The sequence below is a fragment of the Bufo bufo genome, chromosome 1, assembly GCF_905171765.1.
Source record: "Bufo bufo chromosome 1, aBufBuf1.1, whole genome shotgun sequence".
Taxonomy (NCBI): Eukaryota; Metazoa; Chordata; class Amphibia; order Anura; family Bufonidae; genus Bufo; species Bufo bufo.
The window spans coordinates 63,480,739-63,497,752 of NC_053389.1; the positions used below are offsets into that span (position 1 = coordinate 63,480,739).

Sequence of the window (17,014 nt, forward strand, 5' to 3'; positions counted from 1 at the left end):
GAAATTAACATATGAGAGACTCATTACAGGCAAAGCGAGATATTCCAAGCCTTTGTTATAATTTGGATGATTATGGCTTACAGTTTAGGCTACTTTCACACTCGCGTTTGGTGCGGATCCGTCATGGATCTGCACAGACTGATCCGTTCAGATAATACAACCGCATGCATCCGTTTGTATTATCTTTAACATAGCCAAGACGGATCCGTCTTGAACACCATTGAAAGTCAATGGGGGGCGGATCCGTTTTCTATTGTGTCAGTGAAAACGGATCCGTCCCCATTGACTTACATTGTGACAGATCTCACAAACTGAAAGACAAAACGCCATTGTGAAAGTCGCCTTATGAAAACCCCAAAGTCACAATCTCAGGTCCCCTTTGCTCAGGGGGTATGGATTATTTAGCTGACTAGAGTGTGACACTTTGAGCCGAGAATATTGAACCTTTTCACAATATTCTAATTTTTCGAGTTTCACTTGTACAAGCACAGGGTCCGCACCATGTGTTACTTGTGGATTTAGTTGCGGATTCGATGCAGTTTTGCCGCAGATCTCATCCTTCCATTGAAAAGTGTGAAATCTGCAAAAAGAAAAACAGCGCAGTTGACATGGAAAAAGAAAAGAGTAAAGTGTGGGTGAAATTTGTCTAATCTCTTGCTGGTGCTGTATTACACTGTTTTTTTCTGCACAAAATCTACAATGTTATATAACTAAGACAACCCCTTTAAGATTACCATGTTCTTCTGGGTGAAAAATCATGGGGTGATCCTAGCCTTATATCGTGGGTTCTTCTCCATTCACATCCAAAGCTCAGAACTCTTGTTTCCTGACATTATAGAGCAGTGCGTTCTAGGTGTTGTTGAAGAGGCGCTGTCACCTCTCCTCACAGATCTGTTTTAGGAAATAACTATGCTCCACTTAAAATGAAAGTTCTAGAGCATTTATTGTTATGAGCCTGTGTTTGTTGTGCCGTTCCTCTATTATTCCTGCTGTAAGTTTATAAATAATGGTCCAGTTGTGTCTCTGCACAGTCTGACGCTATGCAACCACTGCTGCCAGTGTCATACTGTGCAGGCCCCCCCCTTCAACTGGGAACACCCATCTGGATCTTTATTTGTAAACTTCTGGCAGGAATAATAGAGGAACCGCACAACATAAGAATAGATGCTCCAAAATTCATATTACATGGGAACTGCAAGTAGTTACTTAAGCAGACATGTCAGGAGAGGTGACGGGCCCTCTTTAAAGAAATTTTCCTGTAAAAAAAAAAAAAAAGTGAGGAGGGGTATGGAGTGATTGCCGTCTGTGCACACTACCTCTCCATATAGTCCTATAAATGGGCCGAGAGATATGGAAGCAGCTAAGTGGGAGGACTGCCACCCTGTATACAAGATGACGGGAAGGACCGGGGGACTCGGGACCCCTACTAATAATAGGCCGCCAGCAATCTAACCTTTTATCACCCATCCTTTGTGAGATAATTCCTTCAAAGGGGTTGTTCACCCTGGGGACCTTTTCTGCAGACCTCCCAGCATGGCTGGACGCACGGTGGCCCGGTGGTGGTCATACTTACCTCTTCCCTGCCACTGGTACCATCTCCATCCCTCGGGTGCTGCAGGTCTCCCCAAGTCAATATCTGATTTGACACAGTCCACATGGCCGCTGCAGCCAATGACTGGACGCCACGATGAGGTGTCACGTCGCATACCACCAATGCGACCAGGAGACCTGTGGTTAAGTGGACTCAGGGAAACTTGAGTCTCGGGTAAGTATGACTCCCAGGCTGGGGAGGGTCTGCAGGAAACGTTCCATGACTGCTTTCTTCCAAAAACAGTGCCACGCCTATGTGCAGGCTCCTCATGGTATTGCAGCTCAGGACCTTTTATCTTCCATGGAGCTGAGCTGCAGTAACGCATGTGGGTGGTTTTTAGAAGACCTCAGCCATGTTTTTGCGATCCTGTACAATCCATTTACGTAACATCTCCAGTACATGGCGGTCACATATTACCTTCACTTCTGAGGTTATCCAAGCTAAGGGCGTGAAGTCTGGACAAAGAACGAAAAGAAAGTGGTGCGAGTTGCTTCCTGAGTGTCTTCCAAGCTGCGCGCACGCCATTCATCCTGAAAATGTGACCTTGCGGTTCCTCCGGATCAATAATTCGATTACTGGCTACTTCACAGAACAGTCCTTGAACCTGATATAAGATACATTTTCAATATTTGGCAATCCTGGGCAGAATAAAAACCCTTTTATAACTTCAGTTAGATAAGTGGCTGCAGAGAGGGGTCTGCGGTCTGTTTTTTATAACGGAGGGGGGAATTATATATTCGTCTATTATACTGATAGCATCTCAGTCGTCTTCAAGGTTGTTTGTATCGCCATAAAGCTTAAGGTCTGTTTACACGGGCCGAAAAACTTAAATGCTCGCTGGCTATTATCTGGCGGTGTAAATGTACTGCCGATTACCCGATGAATGAGCGAAACACTTGTGCGTTTGTGCGTACACAAAAATCGTTGTTTGCCGGCAGCAGATCATGCTGTGTAATCCTACTGTCGGCAAGCAACGAGTCATTATAGGGAAGAGCGATGGGGTTAATCGCTATTCTCCCCATGCTGTGGAGGTGATCGCTGCCAGTGATGGCCAGTTCGCCGTGTTCGCCCGCGAACACATGCGGGCTTCCATCTTAAATCACAAGTCCGGCGATGCACAGGTAAGTCCTTACCTGTGCCTGCGCCGCGAGCCGGTCTGAAACAAATGCGGTCACCGGGAGCAGACAGTTCCGAGAACAGCCGCCGGGGGCCTTCATCGGGCTGTTCTCGGAACTGTCTGCTCCCGGTGACCGCATTTGTTTCAGACCGGCTCGCGGCGCAGGCACAGGTAAGGACTTACCTGTGCATCGCCGGACTTGTGATTTAAGATGGCAGCCCGCATGTGTTCGCGGGCGAACTGGCCATCACTGATGGCTGCATGTAATGCAACGGTCTCTTCCACTGACGAGCAGCAGATAGTCTGGAACGCTTCCTTCCCGATAATCTGCTGCTCTGTCCTCCTGTGTAAATGGACCTTTAGATAGGTGTACTTGCATTTGAACAGTTTTAGGGTAAATGCACACGTTCAGGATTTATGTGTGGAGAATCTGCAGGTGTTCGCAGGGAAATCCGTAAAATAAATTGACATGCTGTGGATTTTGAAATCTGCACGGAAAAAAATCAGAATCGTGTACGTGAGAATTTCAAATTCTCATAGAATACAATGTGCATGACCTACTGTGCGGATTATCCGTGCGCAATCCTGATCGTGTGCATTTAGCCTTAGGGTACTTTCACATTTGCGTTTTTGGATTCCGGCAGGCAGTTCCGTCGCCGGAACTGCCTGCCGGATCCGGCAATCTGTATGCAAACTGATACCATTTGCAAACTGATGCAATGCAATACCGGATCCATCTCTCCGGTTGCCATTGGGAAAAACTGATCCGGTATTTATCTTTTTCACATTTTTAAAAGTCTGTTTTTCCGGAACACTTAGGCATTAATGCATTTCAGTGGAAAATAATGCTGGGTCCGGCATTCCGGCAAGTGCTGCTGTATTTTCTCTGTCTAAAAACCGTACAGTGACTGAACTGAAGACATCCTGATGCATCCTGAACGGATTGCTCTCCATTCAGAATGCATTAAGATAAAACTGATCAGTTTTTTTCTGGTATTGAGCCCCTAGGACGGAACTCAATACCGGAAAAGTTTAACGCAAGTGTGAAAGTACCCCTAAAGATACAGAAATCAGAGAATTTTTTTTAAATTTTTTTTTACAGACACAGCGCCACTCATATACTTCAGTTGAGCGGACACCATGAAAATAAACTAAAATGAGAGAGAGAAAATAGTAAAAAATAGTAATAAACATAAAAATAATACAAAAATAAAAAATCTAAAAAAAAAACAGACCTTTTTTTTTAAAGTCTTTAATGTATTAACATTTAAAGTATTGGAGCAGTACAACTGAGCATCAGTACAGTGTCTGCCGGTTGTAGTAAATTGTATGTAAGGGCGGTCATACACATTATACTACATCCGCTGAACCGGTGGATAAAGTTTTTGTTTTTCCCATGTTCGTTCTGCATATGTTCTCAGGGTAGATAAGCCATAACTGAACACATCATGTAGATTTTCACAGATTTTTCCACCACAAGTTATGTCCTGTGTGAACATGACTTTAAGATTACCTGCATATTGAAAAGTTCCTTTAATCCACCATTTATTAAACCCAGTAGATACTGGATTACTCGATATTCTGGTGTGTTTTGAACTTCAAAGAATTAAAAAAAAAAATGGTTTGTAAATTTCCACCATAAAATCTGCTGATGTGACTTTGTATCTCATAATTGTCTCTGCCCAGTCTGTTCCTCTGCCCTTGTGAAGTTCCAGTTTATCTTGCAATCCTTTTCTGAGTGTCTGAGTATCAGAATTCCTGGATTATTTGATTACGGAATAAAACATTTACCAGAAGCGATTTTTATGCCGTGAGGTTTTACTCTGTGTCAGGTTATAGTGTTTCTTTCTTTCTTTCTTCTTTAGTTGGCATGACTTGATTTCAAGAATAGCTGCTGCCTCGAAAGTGGAGGATCCCAGACCAGCAATTCCACTACAGGTCACCCCAGGGATTACCAATGAGTGAGTAAAATGCAACAACATTGATTTACTGTGCAGACACCTGGGAATTGCATACATAGCAATTCCTTAAAGGTGCTCTTTAAAGATGATCTTTATAAATTATTTACAAATGTCTGTAAAGAATAAATCAAGGCAACTGGACTTACTGTAGATTTATTGAAAATGTTTCACTCGTTCTTCCAACAAGCTTTCTCAATTCTGAGTGACTGTACAAGAATTCTCTGAGAATTCTGAGTGACTGTACATATTTATTCCCAGAGAATTCTTGTACAGTCACTCAGAATTGAGAAAGCTCGTTGGAAGAACGAGTGAAACGTTTTCAAGAAATCTACAGTAAGTCCAGTTGCCTTGATTTATTCTTTACAGATATATCATGACCTGGATAAATGAGAACCTTCACAGACTTATTTACACATGGTTTACTCTTAGTGAGGTTACAATTAATATATTGTCTGCAGCTGAAATGTCTCTGTAAGCCAGTCTTGCATACAGTTACATGTTCCTTGTGGTTCTCCCCTCCCACATTCCTGCAGTACAAGGCAGCCCCGGGCATCCGTTCCCCAGTTTCATTCTACGGCGGGGAGCGGGGGATCGCACGCATGCGCAGTCGGGCCGGAATTCTTTGGGGCCGAGAGTTCCATTTGCCAGGCCTCTGATCGTCACTTCCGCCAGCACATGACGTCAGAGGACTGGTGGATGTCAAGGGGGAGTGTCGGGAGGCAAGGAGCGCAGCAAGCCAGCGTCTCCTGACACGTGCAGTATGTCAGCTGCTTTGGAAGCTCAGGACATGCCCCGCAAGCCTGTAGATCCTTCGGCTGCCCAGAGCCCGGTAAGCCTCCTTCCAATATTGTGCCTGATGTGTTACCTCTACGATTTTTATCTGTAGTATTCCCCCGCTGGTGTGGTACTGGACCCTAAATTAGCCTTTTTGCTATTTTGCCCTGATTTTTATTATTACGTTATAGGGCAGGGAAGCCAGCACCATAAAATCCTCTGGCGGAGAACCAGGGCGGAAATAGTGTGCGGTTTGCAAGAAAGCTCTGCCGTCTAAAACTAAAAAGGCGCTTTGTCCCTTGTGCATGGACAAAGTAGTGACCGAAGAATCCCCATCCTGCCTAGAATCCATTAAAAATATGATTGAGGAGGTAAAAGCAGTAATAGACTTGAGATTACCACCATGTTTCCCCAACCATCAACCTCACAAAGATCACAGATGTCGGATTTTCATGGTGAACCAGACTCTGATGATGGGGAAATATTTTCAGATGCAAATTCTGAATCCTCTGAGGACGGTTCGGGGAAACCTTTCTGTATACCTGAAGATACGGAAAAGTTATTAAAGACCATAAGAACCACTATGAAGATTGAGGACATTAAAGAATCTCAAGATCGTATGTTTCAGGGACTGGGAGAAGAGAAAAGAAAAGTGTTTCCTGTCCATAATAACATCAGAATGTTGATCACTATGGAATGGAAGAATCCTGAGGAAATATCAGATTCAGCTTTGTGGGATAAAACTCCCAAAATTGATGCCCCAGTTGCCCGCAAATCCAAAAAAGACTTCTTTGCCGTTTGAAGATATGAGCCTCTTAAAAGACCAGATGGACAAAAAGTATGAGGGTATTTTCAAGCGGGCGTGGGAGGCGAACACGGCTATGCTAAGGCCCAGTATAGCGGCTACCTGTACTTCCAGATCATTATCTGTCTGGTTAACTCAATTGGAGGAACAGTTAGCAGCAGGTACTCCCAGAGAGGAAATCCTAGCCTCCATCCCTATTCTGAGGCAGGCCTGTAATTTTTTGTCTGATGCCTCTGCGGATCTGGTAAAACTCTCAGCTAGATCCTCATTCCTGTCAAATGCCACACGTAGAGCTATATGGCTCAGGTCCTGGTCTGAAGACGTCAGCTCAAAGAATCGACTATGCTGTATTCCGTGTGAGGGGCATAAGTTGTTCAGGTACGTTTTAGATGATATTCTGGAAAAGACATCAGACAAGAAAAAAGGCTTGGACTCAAAGTTTTACCAACAAAGTTGGTCCTTTCAGAATCAGAAAAGAACCAGATCGGACCAAAGGAGAAAAGAGGGCTTGGGAAAATGGCAACCCCTAGGAAAGGGGAGAGGTTTTCTGTCCACTCCAAAAGCTACTGCAAAATCCACACAATGACATAAAATTTCAAGTAGGAGGCAGACTAAAAATACACTGCTCAAAAAAATAAAGGGAACACTTAAACAACACAATGTAACTCCAAGTCAATCACACTTCTGTGAAATCAAACTGTCCACTTAGGAAGCAACACTGAGTGACAATCAATTTCACATGCTGTTGTGCAAATGGGATAGACAACAGGTGGAAATTATAGGCAATTAGCAAGACACCCCCAATAAAGGAGTGGTTCTGCAGGTGGTGACCACAGACCACTTCTCAGTTCCTATGCTTCCTGGCAGATGTTTTGGTCACTTTTGAATGCTGGCGGTGCTTTCACTCTAGTGGTAGCATGAGACGGAGTCTACAACCCACACAAGTGGCTCAGGTAGTGCAGCTTATCCAGGATGGCACATCAATGCGAGCTGTGGCAAGAAGATTTGCTGTGTCTGTCAGTGTAGTGTCCAGAGCATGGAGGCGCTACCAGGAGACAGGCCAGTACATCAGGAGACGTGGAGGAGGCCGTAGGAGGGCAACAACCCAGCAGCAGGACCGCTACCTCCGCCTTTGTGCAAGGAGGAACAGGAGGAGCACTGCCAGAGCCCTGCAAAATGACCTCCAGCAGGCCACAAATGTGCATGTGTCTGCTCAAACGGTCAGAAACAGACTCCATGAGGGTGATATGAGGGCCCGACGTCCACAGGTGGGGGTTGTGCTTACAGCCCAACACCGTGCAGGACGTTTGGCATTTGCCAGAGAACACCAAGATTGGCAAATTCGCCACTGGCGCCCTGTGCTCTTCACAGATGAAAGCAGGTTCACACTGAGCACATGTGACAGACGTGACAGAGTCTGGAGACGCCGTGGAGAACGTTCTGCTGCCTGCAACGTCCTCCAGCATGACCGGTTTGGCATTGGGTCAGTAATGGTGTGGGGTGGCATTTCTTTGGAGGGCCGCACAGCCATCCATGTGCTCGCCAGAGGTAGCCTGACTGCCATTAGGTACCGAGATGAGATCCTCAGACCCCTTGTGAGACCATATGCTGGTGCGGTTGGCCCTGGGTTCCTCCTAATGCAAGACAATGCTAGACCTCATGTGGCTGGAGTGTGTCAGCAGTTCCTGCAAGACGAAGGCATTGATGCTATGGACTGGCCCGCCCGTTCCCCAGACCTGAATCCAATTGAACACATCTGGGACATCATGTCTCGCTCTATCCACCAACGTCACGTTGCACCACAGACTGTCCAGAAGTTGGCAGATGCTTTAGTCCAGGTCTGGGAGGAGATCCCTCAGGAGACCGTCCGCCACCTCATCAGGAGCATGCACAGGCGTTGTAGGGAGGTCATACAGGCACGTGGAGGCCACACACACTACTGAGCCTCATTTTGACTTGTTTTAAGGACATTACATCAAAGTTGGATCAGCCTGTAGTGTGTTTTTCCACTTTAATTTTGAGGGTGACTCCAAATCCAGACCTCCATGGGTTGAAAAATTTGATTTCCATTTTTTAATTCAGCACATTCAACTATGTAAAGAACAAAGTATTTCAGAAAAATATTTAATTAATTCAGATCTAGGATGTGTTATTTTTGTGTTCCCTTTATTTTTTTGAGCAGTGTATTTTCCTCGGCCTGTGGAAATATTTCAACTTCTCCTTGGGTAATAAGTACCATAAGTGAAGGTTACAAACTATAATTCATTGCACCTCCTTGAGATTTCTACACTTGCAACAGGCCTTTACTTCAAATAGAAAAACAGCAAGCTCTAGAATCAGAGATACTGGCTCTTCTGCAGAAGCAAGTTATAATTCCGGTTCCGAAGGATCAGGAGGGAACAGGGTTTTATTCAGCCATCTTTTTAATCCAAAAACCGAACAAGTCTTTCAGATTGATAATAAATTTAAAGAAGTTAAACAAAAACATATCCTACAAAAGATTCAAGATGGAGACAATCAAGTAGACAGTGAATCTCTTGATTCACAATTGCTACATGGTAACCCTGGATCTCTCCGATACGTACTACCATGTCTCCATTCACAGGATTGCGATATTTCTGTAGGAGCAAAAAAGTCACTTCCAATTCCAGGCCCTACCCTTCGGATTGTCTTCAGCCCCCAGAATTTTTTCTGAAATTATGGCCGAACTGACTAGTTTTTTTTAAATCTTCAAGGAATATTAATTGTTCCATATCTGGATTATTTTTTAGTGGCAGCCCCGTCCCTTCTAGACCTCCAGGTTCATCTACAGATTGTACAAAGGAAGTTGTTGCAATTGGGCTAGTTGATAAATATTTTTGGGAATCTTATGTCTTTCCTCCCTCAAAAGAACAGACTTCCCCCTCTCAAAAGGTCTCGCTATTTTGCGAATCCAGAATAGTATCCATCAGGGACAGCATGACACTATTAGGCCATCTGACGTCCTCAATTCCAGCAATCAGGTGGGCCCAGCATCATACAATTACACTACAATTGTTTCTCCTAGAAACCTGGGATGGAAATCAAAACACCCTAGAGAAAAGAATAAAAGTTCCTTTAAAAGTAAAACAGTCTCTCCTTTGGTGGAAGATCAGAAAAAATCTTCAAAGAGGAGTATTCTGGCAAAAATACAAATCAAGTCGTTATTACAACCGACACCAGCAGTTAAGGATGGGGGATACACACCAAAGATCAAGTAGTACAAGGTCTTTGGAGTCAAAAGATGGTACTAGCATCCTCCAATTTAAAAGAACTGATGGCAGTCTTCAAAGTGCTTCTCTCTCTACAGTCGACTATAAGATCCCAACATGTAAACATTCTGTCCGACAACTCCACCACTGTGGCCTATCTAAACCGCCAAGGAGGGACAAAAAGCAAAACACTGCAAGAACTATCTCAGCAGGGAAAGTTTGAAAGAAGGAGAATGGTTACTAGACCCCAACATTTTCAAACCGATATAAAAAAATGGGGTACCCTGATAATAGACCTTTTTGCAGGTAGGAAAAACAGACAAGTAGAAAAATCCTGCTCCCTCTCCGTTTGGGATCAACCTCTGATTGTAGACGCTCTGTCTGCCCCATGGCCAGGAGGTCTACTTCATGCCTTTGCGCCCTTCATTGAGTATTGATGAAGGCGATAGAAGAGAGAGCGCAATTGATACTGATGGCACCCTTCTGGCCGAAAAGATCCTGGTTTCCTCTCCTATTCGATCTCGCGGCGAGGGAATTCTGGTCTCTCCCATCGTATTCAGGTCTACTGCATCAGGGACCAGTATCCCATCCAAGTGTATCTCAATTACGGTACATCTAACAGCTTGGAAACTGAGCAAGTTATGTTAAAACAAAAAGGTCTGTCAGAGCCGGTAATTTGCACTATTTTGTTGAGTGAAAAGGACACAACTTCAAAAAATCTTTTCAAGAACGTGGAAAGCCTTCTTAAAATTTGCAGGGAATAGAAGGTATCACAGCGTATCTACGCTGTTTCCTGTCCTGGAAGGCGGGGAGACCCCCCTGAGAGTGCCGTTGTGGAGGCTATTGGAAAATCCAATTACCGGTAAGAGTAATTAACCCTTTTTGCCTGGCAGATGTCTTAGGAGGTGGGGCTAAGGGAAAGGGCAGGGCTTAATATTTGTTCTTAAAGGGGTATTCTCATCTTCCCTTCTCATACTTACCTTCCTTGAGCGCGACGTTCACTTCCTGGATTCTTCTCCCGGCCGGGCCGCGCTTGCGCAGAAGACTGAAGATTTTCTCCCGGCCCGGGCCGCGCAATGTTCTGAACGCGCACACCGACGCGCATGCGCCATTGTGACTTATTCCTGGCCTATATAGTACAGAGTCGGCGTGCGCGTTCGCGGCTCTGTACTATACTGGCCAGGAAGAAGTCATCATGGCGCATGCGCGGCGGCGTGCGCGTTCAGGACATTGCGCAGCCCGGGCCGGGAGAAAATCTTCAGTCTTCTGCGCAAGCGCGGCCCGGCGGGATTCGACAGGAGAGGTGGCCGTAACCAGGGGAGACCAAAGACAACATCAGATAAGAGGGGACTTATTTTCTAAAAAAGGGTGGGAATTGGCTAATAACATGTATTTAGAAAAATGATCACTGTCAAATCATTAACAGATTTAACAGTGATCATTGAGATGAGAATACCCCTTTAAGGGGAGGCTCCTTCTGCAGCCAATTGTCAACCAGTAACAAGATTGTGAAGAAGAGGAGGGGGTATGTCTGGCCTCCTTGGACACATAACAGAGATTTCTGTTAATTTTTTAGTATTTATTATTTTTTGAGTGCAATATGAGAACCAAGTAAAGTCCAAAAAGAAAGCGGCATGAATATAATGTTCTAAAAGATGGGGGAAAGGGCCTTGATGTAACTTGTCTTTATCTTACATAATCACAGAGAGGAACATGAAGATGATGAGAAGCAGAAAGTGGAGGATAAAGGAGAAGATCTGACCGGGACTAGCTCAGGTGTGTGAAATATGTCACGCCTAATGTCATTGTGGTCCTACAGGGGCAGGTATGTAGATGAAAGGTCTGATCTCAGGATCATGTGTCATCAGAATCTATAAAAAAATTAAAATAATTCTTAGTAGGCATCTTGCTATCATCACAGGCTGAATTACTATGAATGGTAATATATATATTATATATAGTACATTATCCTTCGTTCACTATAGGTGGAAGACACAGCTCACCTCTTCCCCCTCTTGCATAATGATCCCTGCACAGGTCCCAGAGCATGCCCACAACACTCCTCCAGGTTCCTCTGGTCCACGTGGCTGCTGTAAAACATATCTCTGAATGCTGCAAACAGATGCTCAGACAATATGGCTGCCACTGATAGTCTTGAACAGGAAAGAGTTAAAAAAAAAAAAAAAGAATACATATCAATACCTGGTTTTAATCAACAAAATGAAATTGGATCATGCACCCCTTTAAAGGGTGTTCACCAGGATTTTAATATTGATGCCCTGTGTTCAGGATAGGTCATCAATGTCAGATCGGTGGGGTCTGACTCCCAGCAGCGGCCCTGCCGTATAGTTGTATGTATGAAGGGGCCGTGAGCGCATTGGCCTCTTCTTAGGCCGCGGACGTCACGTTTATCAGTCACATGGCCAAGGGGAAGCTCAGTCGCATTCAAGTAAATGGGGCTAAGGTGCAATACCAAGCACATCCGCCATCCAGCTGTGCTTGGTAAGCTGTGAGGAGGCCGTGACACTTACCAGAGCTCCACAGCTTCCTCAAACAGCTGATGGGCGGGGGTGCTAGTTGTCAGACCCCCACACATCTGATATTGAGGATAGGCCATCAAAATCCTGAAGAACCCCTTTACAGTGCAGTGCCTCTTAATAAATGGGGATGTCCTCCCATATCTTTAGTGTTAAGACTGTTCATGGGTACGGCTCCACTCCTTTAGGAAATCTACTACTTTGATTCGTTTTTTTCATCAGGCAACCCACATAAGTAATATATTTGTTAATCTATCCACCCTACACGATGTGGTGCCTGTGCCAGCTTCAGAGTCTGATGAGCATGATGTATGTGGTTGGTCTTACATTACTGCCAGTACGACTGCGTACAATACTTCACACCTGTATATGATACAGGGATCCAGATATGCCAGTCACTCGTCAGTAGCAGATGCATCTCTGTATTTTATGGCTGCGCCTCTGGCCATTGTAGGACTTTGCTCTGTACACTTGGCTCCAGATTCGAGGTAACATACAGCAACCGAATTTATCTGCAAATTCCAAAAGTCGTTATATTTGTCAATGCACACTCTATAAAACGAGAAGTAATATCCTGATTCACTGCGCACCTACCATGGCGCACATACATTGCAGAGCAATCACCTGCTATTTGTATTGCGGAAAGCAGATTGTGTGCCTTGGATGTGACAGTAATTCTTTCCTGACACTTCTAATAACCCAAGACGATGAATCTGTCCAATCAATGAAGCAATAAACTGTGTGTCCTGCTTTTACTGTAGCAGGGTTTGGATAAAATTGGACAAGGAGCTCTGTTTATTAGAGGATAGAAAAAGTTATCCTTAAAGGGGTTATTCCCTGACTTTTGGAGTTTTACACACCATTATTTTACCTGTATGGCAAAACATTTCTCTCCAGTATAATTTTCACCTTATTTACTCACCCCTCTACTGCTCTGGTCTCTTCACTTTCTGTGGGTGGGCAGCAGCTCCTCACGTGAGACAGCCGAGCACCTGCATCTCCCAGGAGTGCACTGCAGTGTTCTCTTGTTAACCCCTTCCTCCCCTGCAGAGAAAAAAGTCCCCAGGGATTGCGTTAAAAGCGACCTGACATCTCGTTTATGTGATCTAAAACTGTCCACAGTACGTTTTAGGCTACTTTCACACCAGTTACTGATAATACAACCATCTGCATCCGTTATGAACAGATCCGGTTGTATTACCTTTAACATAGCCAAGACAGAACCGTCATTAAAGGGAATCTGTCACTAGCATATTAGCAAAAAAAAAATTTTATGAATCCATGTGTAATAAAGTTCCTTATTTCCGTATGTCTTGTTCTTTTTATTCTGTGTCTTGTCATTTCTTAAAAAAAAAAAACGCTTTTTATGATATTCAAATGAAGCTGTAAGGAGCCCAGAGGGGCGTTATTCTTTGTCCACGGTGCCCAGGAACGCCCCTCTGAAGTGCCGTGCCCGCCTAAATTTGAAAACTAAGAACTCCTCCAAGATCGCCTAAATCCCCTCACAGAGGCGAGGCTAAGTACTCCCCCCCCCCCCCCCCTTCAAGCGCCGCGCTCTGCAGCAAACACCCCCGATCCTCCTCTCGCCCGCATCCGAAATCCCACGCAGGCGCAGTGCCGGCGATTTATGTGGGGGGGGGCTTCCAACAGGCTGAGGAAACAGCGAACACGTCACTGGGATCGGCGCATGCCCAGTGACGCTGTTGAGGCTGTTGCCCTCAGTCGTCTTATTATCGCGCAGGCAATCGCCGGCACTGCGCCTGCGCGGGATTTCGGATGCAGGCAAGAGGAGGATCGGGGGTGTTTGCCGCAGAGCGCGGCGCTTGGGGGGGGGGGGGGGGGGAGTACTTAGCCTTGCCTCTGTGAGGCGATTTAGGCGATCTTGGAGGAGTTCTTAGTTTTCAAATTTAGGCGGGCACGGCACTTCAGAGGGGCGTTCCTGGGCACCGTGGACAAAGAATAACGCCCCTCTGGGCTCCTTACAGCTTCATTCGAATATCATAAAAAGCGTTTTTTTTTTAAGAAATGACAAGACACAGAATAAAAAGAACAAGACATATGGAAATAAGGTACTTTATTACACATGGATTCATTAAAAAAATTTTTTGCTAATATGCTAGTGACAGATTCCCTTTAACTCCATTGAAAGTCAATGGGGGACGGATCCGTTTTCTATTGTGGCAGATTGTGTCACAGGACGGAAAGCAAAATACAACATGTTGCGGTTTGCTTTCCGGTCTGGGAACGCAATGGAACGGAATGCATTTTGGAGCATTTTGTTCTGTTCAGTTCAGTTTTGTCCCCATTGACAATGAATGGGGACAAAACTGAAGTGGTTTTTTTCCCGGTGTTGAGACCCTATGACGGAACTCAATGCCGGAAAAGTACACTTCTGCTTAAGGTGCTTCAGAAGTGACTCTTAATCCCGTTGTGGAACTTGTGAATGCACAGAAAATGCATTTTTATTTTTTTAGCTTGTTGAGCTCAAGAAGGCCAGCGCAAACCTCCTGGAAGTCGGGCTTTCTCCACCTGCACCCCTCCCCCAGCTGCTTGATTGACGTTCTCCAGGCCAGGGAACATCATTCCCTGTTCTCAGTAGATCCCGCTCACTTCTGCCCTATGCCCAGTGAATAGCGCTGCACAGCCCGTGGCTTCAGCGCTTCACTGCACATGCGGAGAAGGGCAGGAGGGCTTTTCTCTCTGCTGCTGCTGTACCGTATTATTCACTGGGCATCCACTGCAGGGGAAAGAGAACGGAGCCGGCACCGGATCTCGTCGGAACAGGAGGCGACGTTCCCTGGGTGCGGACGGGGAAAGCCTGACTTCCAGGAGGTTTGTGTCGGCCTTCTTGACCTCAACAAGTTCATTTACATATGAAGAGAAAGGAATAAAAATGCATTTTCTGTGGATCAAGAGTCACTTCTGGAGCACCTTAAGCAGAAGTGAAAGGTACTGTGGGCAGTTTATATCACGTAAATGGTTAATAAATGGCACTGTGGCATGTGCCGCCTTCCACCCAATATCCTTTGCGCTGTCTACTTATTTCTCTGAATTTAGAAGAAGGGATGAATGAAAGGTGCCTGAGAGGCAGATGTGCAGGAAAGCTGCTGAGCAGGTCAGTCCACCCACTGGACGCAGGATAAGGTCAACCAGAAATTCAGCCACAGGATAAACAGCAGGGGGCGCTACCAGAGAGGAAAATGTAATGCATATTAAAACCTATTTATTTTGCATTAAGACTTTATTTTAAAAACCCTGTTCATTGCATTGTAACACTTTTTTTGGGATAACACCTTTTAAAGGGGTTTTCTTGTACAGGCATGTGGATCATGTATTTTCTTTCCGCTTTCAAAAAAGAAAGTAGATGAATGAGTGTTGAGATTTCCTTTGCTTACAGACAAGGATCCAAGCCCTGAAGGTTCAGCACTGTCCCATGGCGGCGGGGACGGCATCGCACAACCAGCGCAGAGCAATCTGCTGCCACTGGCATCTACCAGTCCTAGCCATGGGTCCTATTACACCGCTGCGGAGCACACATGGGCACAGGATGCACTCAGAAACTGTAAGTAGGATTGAAATGACAACCTGCTGGGCTGGTAGGGGAACGTCTTCAGTGTTCCTGTCCCCCATGGTTTACAGTGTTCTTCTATTCTCCTGCATTATCGGGTTGGTTAGGAGGTGGCACTCTGTGTGAAGCTCGCTCTCCTGTAGTGTTATTTTTGCAGATCTATATTTCTTTGCACTGGATTAAAGGAGTTTCCACGCAGATAGTAAATCCATAAAATACTCTATTAATGCCCGATCGGCTGCAACGTCCATAGTGTGCATGGTACAGCGGCTGAGCTGGAGCGAGCACCATGACCCCCTGCATCTGCTGATTGGTTGTGTCTTTAAAGGCCCCTTTTTCCACAGGCCAAATCAATAGGCTTTTATTAGGAAGGGACTTATTCCTGATTGCCTGCTAGTCAGAGGTGAGAGCTGCATTTACATGACGCAATCCCTCTCATGACCTGATGTGTGTCCCTGCACAGTCTGACACTGGCAGCACTGATTGGAAAATGTCAGACTGTGCAGGGACACAACTGGTAATACACATCTGGACCTTCATTGCAAACTACTAGCAGGAATAATAAAGGAATGGCACAACACAGAGTTAAAAGAATAGATGCTTCAGAACTGTTATTCCATGGGGAATGCAGGTAGTTGCTCATGCGGGCATGTCAGGAGAAGGGGACAGGTCATCTTTAGGGATAGCCATCCTGGAAAACACCCGCTGGAAAATTTTTGTTGCAGAACTTGCTGCAAAATCTGCTTATACTGTACAGGGAGTGCAGAATTATTAGGCAAGTTGTATTTTTGAGGATTAATTTTATTATTGAACAACAACAATGTTCTCAATGAACCCAAAAAACTCATTAATATCAAAGCTGAATATTTTTGGAAGTAGTTTTTAGTTTGTTTTTAGTTTTAGCTATTTTAGGGGGATATCTGTGTGTGCAGGTGACTATTACTGTGCATAATTATTAGGCAACTTAACAAAAAACAAATATATACCCATTTCAATTATTTATTTTTACCAGTGAAACCAATATAACATCTCAACATTCACAAATATACATTTCTGACATTCAAAAACAAAACAAAAACAAATCAGTGACCAATATAGCCACCTTTCTTTGCAAGGACACTCAAAAGCCTGCCATCCATGGATTCTGTCAGTGTTTTGATCTGTTCACCATCAACATTGCATGCAGCAGCAACCACAGCCTCCCAGACACTGTTCAGAGAGGTGTACTGTTTTCCCTCCTTGTAAATCTCACATTTGATGATGGACCACAGGTTCTCAATGGGGTTCAGATCAGGTGAACAAGGACGCCATGTCATTAGATTTTCTTCTTTTATACCCTTTCTTGCCAGCCACGCTGTGGAGTACTTGGACGCGTGTGATGGAGCATTGTCCTGCATGAAAATCATGTTTTTCTTGAAGGATGCAGACTTC

The 17,014-nt window shown here is 44.9% G+C and overlaps 1 protein-coding gene across 3 annotated transcripts in view; it reads left to right on the forward strand.

Moving 5' to 3' along the window:
- The window catches only part of ARHGEF12 (Rho guanine nucleotide exchange factor 12), a 216,531-nt gene that overhangs the window by 183,575 nt on the left and 15,942 nt on the right, over positions 1 to 17,014 (forward strand). For all 3 annotated transcript variants that reach the window (XM_040425180.1, XM_040425188.1, XM_040425196.1), the window contains 3 exons: positions 4,574 to 4,669; positions 11,184 to 11,254; positions 15,413 to 15,577. In XM_040425180.1, the coding sequence (XP_040281114.1) occupies positions 4,574 to 4,669; positions 11,184 to 11,254; positions 15,413 to 15,577 (332 nt within the window). The remainder of the gene's footprint in view (positions 1 to 4,573; positions 4,670 to 11,183; positions 11,255 to 15,412; positions 15,578 to 17,014) is intronic.